This window comes from Trachypithecus francoisi, unplaced genomic scaffold (assembly GCF_009764315.1).
Source record: "Trachypithecus francoisi isolate TF-2019V2 unplaced genomic scaffold, Tfra_2.0 Lachesis_group11, whole genome shotgun sequence".
In the NCBI taxonomy this organism is placed as follows: Eukaryota; Metazoa; Chordata; class Mammalia; order Primates; family Cercopithecidae; genus Trachypithecus; species Trachypithecus francoisi.
The window spans coordinates 11,085,397-11,092,743 of NW_022681456.1; the positions used below are offsets into that span (position 1 = coordinate 11,085,397).

The window sequence follows — 7,347 nt, forward strand, 5'->3', positions numbered from 1 at the left end:
AGGAGGTGGAGGTTGTGGTGAGCTGAGATCATGCTACTGCACTCCAGCCCAGGTGACAGAGCGAGATGCTGTCTCAAAAACAAAACAAAACAGAACACAACAAAAAAAAAGTCACCTCTTACATATTTTCCCTCCTAAACATTTCTACAATCCATCCACACCTCTTCATCTCCACTGTCACTATTACCCTGTTCTCACGTCCACCTTTGGGCATGTTGATTTTGAGGTATCAGTGGGACACTGAGGTGGACATTTAGGTCTGGAGCGTGAAGGAGACAGACACTAAAGTATGAGGAATCCAGATCATGCGTGGAGTCCATGGAGCTGGGGAGAGGGGCAAAATGGATCGGATGAAGTTGTTTTAGGAGAGGAACAGGAGGTTGTCAAGAAAGTGGAAGTGGCTGGCAATGTTTCATGCTATAGATGGGTTGTGTGAAATGAAGGCTGAAACCCCGGTAAGGCTGACAACATGTGGTCTCTGGGTACTGTATTAGTTCTCTATTGCCGCCATAACAAATATCACAAACAGCAGTTTAAAACCACAAATGCAGCCAGGCGTGGTGGCTCTCACCTGTAATCCTAGCATTTTGGGAGGCCAAGGTGGGTGGTCACTTGAGGTCAGGAGTTCAAGACCAGCCTGGCCAACATGGTGAAACCCCATCTCTACAAAAAATACAAAAATTAGCCAGGCATGGTGGCACGTGCCTGTAATCCCAGTTACTTGGGAGACTGAGACAAGAGAATCGCTTGAACCCAGGAGGCGGAGGTTGCAGTGAGCCAAGATCATGCCACTTCACTCCATCCTGGGCAACAGAGCCACACTCCATCTCAAAATAATAAATAAATTAATAAAACCACAAATGTGGCCAGGCACAGTGGCTCACGCCTGTGATGCCAGCACTTTCGGAAGGTGAGGCGGGATTGCTTGAGCCCAGGAGTTCAACGCCAGCCTGGACAACATGGTGAGACCCCATCGCTACAAAAAATACAAAAATAAGCCAGGCATGGTGGTGCAGGCCTATAGTCCCAGCTACTTGGCAGGCTAGGGCAAGAGGGCTACTTGAGTCTGGGAGGTCAAGGCTGCAGTGAGCTGTGATCATACCACTGCACTCCAGCCTGGATGAGAGAGCAAGATCCTGTCTATTAAACACACACATACACACACACACACATTTTCTTTCTCATAGCATCTGTAGGTCAAAGTCTAGCATGCCATGGATAGATTATTTGCTCAGGAACTCACTGAACTAAAATAAAGGTGCTGGCTGGCTAGGGTTCTCATTTAGGTCTCAGCATCTGCTTCCAAGCTCAGTGGTTATTGACCAAATTATTTCCTTCTCGTGCTTTCCACGCTGCCCCCACCATCTTTAAGCCAGCAACAGCAGGTGAGCTCCTCTCTCGCTCGGAATCCCTCTGACCTCCTCTTCTGCTTGATGGGCTCATGGGATTGTGTTGGGGTGGCCCAGGGAACCCAGGAAAATCTCTCTATTTTAGGTAAACTGAACAGTAACCATGACCACATCTACAAAATCCCCTTTGCCATGCAATGCAACATAATTATGGCAGTAAACACCTGCGGATGAAGCTCATGCCTACCATGGACTCTGCTAGAGGATTCTGATTAAATTAGTGAGGTGGTGAAAGCCATATTGTGGTGGTTTGGCAAGTAAAGAAAAAGTCAGTGGTGGCTGGCAGCAGGGGGAATTGGGAGGGTGGGTGGGAGGGCTTCCTGGTGTGTCCCCTCTGTGCATCTTGGGTTCTATGGGCCACCCAGACTGACCTCATCCCAACATGGTGAAGCTCCATCTCTACTAAAAATACAAGAATTAGCCAGGCATGGTGGTGCATGCCTGTAATCCCAGCTACTCAGGAAGCCGAGGCACGAGAATCGTTTGAACATGGGAGGTGGAGGTTGCAGTGAGCTGAGATTGCGCCACTTCACTCCTGCCTGGGCAACAAAGTGAGACTCTGTCTCAAAAAGAAAAAAAAAATGCTACTACTTATAATAAATAAAGTGCCTCAGGGCCAGGCATGGTGACTCATGCCTGTAATCCCAGCACTTTGGGAAGCCAAGGTGAGAGGACCGCCTTGAGACCTCTCCAAAAAAAAACAAAAGACAAAACAATTAAGAAAAGAAAAAAATAAAGTGCATCCGATCCTTTGTTTCCCTACTGAAAGCCGCCCAGCACTGCCTCGTCACATGTGGAATAAAACCCAGGCTCTTTGTCCCACCCTCAGGCCTCTGTGATGGGGCCGCTGCCCACCTCCCCACCACCCTCCTGTCCTCCCTCGTCACTGAGGCTGCCACGACCCTCTTCCCGTTCTAGGAATAGCATCGAGCTCATTTTCGCCTGAGGATTTTGCACTCCTGTCCTGTCGCCTTGGAACACTCTTCTCCCAGGTCTTCGCACAACTGGCTCCTTCTTGTCTTTCAGTCTCTGCTTCAATGTTGTCACCTCTCAGAGAGACTTTTGCTGATCACCTGACTAAAAGTATCCCGCCCGTCACTCTCCAGCCGTTGCAGTGCCTTCTAGCTTATTTATGAATGTTGTTGCTATTGTCTGCCATGGCCCACTGCAATGCTGGGCCCACAAGGGCAGGGACCCTGTCTAACTTCTTCGCCACTATTCCCAATACCCTAGAAAAGGGCCTGATCGGCCGGGCGCGGTGGCTCAAGCCTGTAATCCCAGCACTTTGGGAGGCCGAGACGGGCGGATCACGAGGTCAGGAGATCGAGACCATCCTGGCTAACACGGTGAAACCCCGTCTCTACTAAAAATACAAAAACTAGCCGGGCGAGGTGGCGGGCGCCTGTAGTCCCAGCTACTCAGGAGGCTGAGGCAGGAGAATGGCGTGAACCCGGGAGGTGGAGCTTGCAGTGAGCTGAGATCCGGCCACTGCACTCCAGTCTGGGCGACAGAGCGAGACTCCACCTCAAAAAAAAAAAAAAAAGAAAAGGGCCTGATCAAAGCTGGCACTAAAATATGAATAAGGAGGCCGGGTGCAGTCGCTCATGCCTGTAATCTCAGCACTTTGGGAGGCCAAGGTGGGAGGATGAGCCCAGAAGTTTGAGACCAGCCTGGGCAACATGGTGAAACCCTGTCTCTACGAAAAAATTTTAAAACTTAGCCGAGCAGGCTGGGCGCGGTGGCTCACACCTGTAATCCAAGGTGTGCGGGTCACCTGAGGTCGGAAGTTCAAGACCAGCCTGGCGAACATGGTGAAACACCGTCTCTACTAAAAATACAAAAATTAGCTGGGTGTGGTGGCACGTGCCTATAGTCTCAGCTACTTGGGAGGCTGAGACTGAGGCATGAGAATTTCTTGAGCCCAGGATGCGGAGGTTGCAATGATCAGGCCACTGCACTCCAGCCTGGGTGAGAGAGCGAGACTCCATCTCAAAAAAAAAAAAAAAAAAGATATGAACAAGGATTTCAAGCAGTAACTCTGGAGCACAGCCTCTGGTTCTGGGCCCTGAGATTGCAGAGGCACGATGGAGAGTCCAGTGATGTCCAAGGACACATGGAGTTGAGGTGAAGCCTTCGACCCACCACACTCACAGCAGTTAAGGGGCCGTCCCTGCACACCGGCGTGGGCACACACTGCAGAAATTTCCAGAGATACCGCATTCCGCACATCTCATGCCAGCTTCGCATTTCCTCCCCAGAAATTCCCTGTGGGTGCTGGCCTTGAACTCCTGGAAGTCACCTGCTCCTTGGTGGTACGGTTGTGTCTGTCAACCCTAGGCTTCAAAATTTTGTCTAGTCAAATCAACAGGTTCCTTCCACGAAGAAAGGCAAAGATGCATGCATGTGTCTTTTTGTGAAGTATGTGTGTGTCTGAGTCAGGCATCTGCCCACCTTGAGGGTAACCTCAGCATTTCCTTTCAGCCCTTTCACTCAGCCGTAGCCAGTAGAACTTTTGTGTGTTTTCTGGAGAAAAGCTGAGTAAATGGTTTTACCATGGGCGGGACGCTGACTGCTCTTCCTCCTCACCCTGGCCCTTTATATATCTCCAGACAGCCATGGCGAACACATCTGGCTCCAGAAGCCCCCACCGAAGCTGGCCTTGCTCTGTCTCGCCATGGCCTCTCACTCAGGTATCGCTCGCTGGTCCTGGTGCTTCCGGAGTCTTGGGCATCATCTTATCTCACCAGGAAGATTCTGGAAGCACTGCCCCCAGGGTTGGCTCAGCACAGCTGCAGGGGGAGCCGGGTGGACAGGGGTGTGTGATGCATGCGTTCACGGCATCGTTCTCTCTCCAGGCCCCGCGACGTCCGTGCTGTTTCTGCTGTGCTGCCTGGGAGGCTGGCTGACCTCCCACACGTTGCCTGTCCATTTCCTACGACCAAGTGATATACAGAAAATAGTCGAGGAATTACAGTCCCTCTCGAAGATGCTTTTGAAAGATGTGAGTGTCCTAGAGATTTCTTTTCTAAACGATTTCTTAAAAATGCCTTCCATTGCCCTCCGAAGAGGCTCATCTCTCCAGACCTGAAGCCAGGGCTGTGGCTATGCCAGGAAGGGATGGGGGCAACTAGACAGGAGAAGATGGCTTTTTTTTTTTTTTTTGAGATAGAGTCTCACTCTGTCGCCCAGGCTGGAGTGCAGTGGCGTGATCTTGGCTCACTGCAACCTCTGCTTCATGGGTTCAAGCGATTCTCCTGCATCAGCCTCCCGAGTAGCTGGGAGTACAGGCACATGCCACCACGCCTGGCTAATTTTCATATTTTTAGTAAAGACAGAATTTCTCCATGTTGGCCAGGCTGGTCTCGAACTCCTGACCTCAAGTGATCTGCTTGCCTCGGCCTCCCAAAGTGCTGGGATTATAGGCGTTAGCCACTGTGCCCAGCCAAGATAGCTTTGATCAAATGAACAAATACCCAAACTTGGAAGCAATTCATGAAATTGGCATTATCCTTCTCATCTGCCTTGGCATTTAGACTTTAGCCTTGGCTTTTATAAAGGCAGAGGTTGTTACCAACCAAAGATGACTGGGCAGTTCATGTTGATGAGGTGCTGCTGGCAATTTGGTCTGACTCAAAAATGGTTAGTCCTTAGAAAGAGGGCAGGGAGGGAGTGGTCCAGACTCCTTGGTTGGTTTGGGAAAACTCTCCCCTGTATCTTGGATGCCTTTCTGGACAAGCCTAACACTCTCCTCTATAAGTGGAGCATATGTGGCTTTAACACAGAGTACAAAGGGCGGAAGTCCATGGAAGGCCAGATGTGCTGCAGTTTCCACCACCCTGAGCACGTGAGAGTGGGTTCTGGAAGGCTGGGGAGGCCTCAGCTGGATGGGTCAGTGGTTCTGAGCACAGGCTTCAGGACTGCAGCCACCTAAGCTCTAGTTTCATCTGGAAATGGGGTTAGTGATGGCATAGCCTCATAGGGTTGTGACATTGATCAGATAAATATATCCACCAGGCAGGTTGTAGAGGAAGCATGCAAACATTCACTGTCAGGACTTGCCGCTGTTATCGCAAACCCAACACTCACCATTTCTCCTCATTCCACAGGTGGAGGAAGACAAGGGGGTGCTCGTGTCCCAGAATTACACGCTGCCGTGTCTCACCCCTGATGCCCAGCCGCCAAACATCATCCACAGCCCAGCCATCCGGGCATATCTCAAGACAATCAGACAGTTAGACAACAAATCTGTTATTGATGAGATCATAGAGCACCTCGACAAACTCATATTTCAAGATGCACCAGAAACAAACATTTCTGTGCCAACAGACACCCATGAATGTAAACGCTTCATCCTGACTATTTCTCAACAGTTTTCAGAGTGCATGGACCTTGCATTAAAATCATTGACTTCTGGAGCCCAGCAGGCCACCACTTAAGGCCATCTCTTCCTTTCAGAATGGCAGGAACTTAAGGAGCCTTAAAAAGATGACCGACAGCTAAGTGTGGGAACTCTGCCGTGATTCCTTAAGTACATTTTTCCAGTGAATAATCTCAGTGACCCCTCAGGTGGGCTACTCCTGGGAGGGCTGAGATGTAAATTTGCGAATTACCTTGAAAAACATTAGGTTATTGTTATTAGTCTTGGTATTTATGGAATGCTTTTCTTCAGGAGGCTTAAACCTTACTTATTATACCCTTGTGAGGGCAGGAGGTGGCAGTTATGTTAATTTATTGATATTTATTGTACTAAAAGTTGTTAATGCTCCCTGGGGGAGCCCTAGGAATCTATTTAATAAATTGTATTGAATTTTTCTCATAATCTATCATGCGTTTTGTGAGGGGCTTGACATTGGCAAATGGGACTCCAAGCTGGGTAGCGTTGTGGCAGCGGGCAGATGGACATGATCTAGAAAGAGGTATCACTTTACTACTGTCATTTCTTCCCACTGGACAGGCTCAGTAAAAAATAATGACACTGAGCTGGGCACTGTGGCTTACACCTGTAATCTCAGCACTTTGGGAGATAAAGGCAGGAGGATCACTTGAGCCCAAGAGTTCAAGACCAGCCTGGGCAACACAGTGAGACCCCATCTCTATTTCAAAAAAGAAAGAGAAAAAAACTAATGACCTTGGTGGGGCATGGGGGCTAGTTTCGTCTGGAAATGGCAATGGTGATGGCCACAGCCTCACAGGGTTGTAACACAGATCAGATATCCCAGCACTTTGGGAAGCTAAGGCTGGAAGACTGCTTGAGGCCAGAGTTTCGGACCAGCCTGGGCAACATAGCAAGATCCCACCTCTAAAAAAACCAAACCAAAACAAAACAAAACAGAAAAATCAGCATGGTGGTGTGCTACTTGGGAGGCCGAGGTGGGAGGATTGCTTGAGCCCAGGAGTTCAAGGCTGCAGTGAGCTAGGACAGCACGACTCACTCCAGAGACAAAGCAAGATCTCAGGAGCAATAAATACTCATTGAGCATTTTCTTTACGCCAGGTCATGTTAAGTACCATCCTCTTTTCATAGGTAGGGAAACTGAGGCAGGAAGTCAGTCAGTCACTTGCTCAAGGCCACACAGCTATTAAGGGGTGGAGCCCAGATTCCAGCCTGGGCTTCTCCGCCTTACCCAGCCTTTGACCCTCCCCAGGCAGTGGCTGGGTCTCACAGGCTCTCGATGTCAGGTGCGGCATGCAGCAATCGTACAGTGTCCTCTGCACAACTCCCCACTGGGTTTTCAGGGCCTAGGGGACTTCTTCATAGCCAGGTCCAAAGATTTTGTCATTTGAATCATTGTTAAGTCCACAACTGTTAAGGCTTCTTAGAGATCACCCAGACTCAAAGCCTGGTCCCTGGGCCAGCAGCAGCAGCAACAGCCCGTGGCAACATTTTAGAAATGTCAATCATCGGGTCTCACCCCAGACCTACTGAATCGGAAGGTCT

The 7,347-nt window shown here is 49.7% G+C and overlaps 1 protein-coding gene across 1 annotated transcript; it reads left to right on the forward strand.

The window, feature by feature from the left end:
- Positions 1-4,083: 4,083 nt before the first annotated feature.
- On the forward strand, positions 4,084-6,222 carry IL31 (interleukin 31). Its single transcript, XM_033223376.1, has 3 exons — positions 4,084-4,099; positions 4,265-4,410; positions 5,516-6,222. The coding sequence occupies exons 1-3, from the start codon at positions 4,084-4,086 to the stop codon at positions 5,843-5,845; spliced, it is 492 nt and encodes a 163-aa protein (XP_033079267.1). The 3' UTR covers positions 5,846-6,222.
- The last annotated feature ends 1,125 nt before the right edge of the window (positions 6,223-7,347 follow it).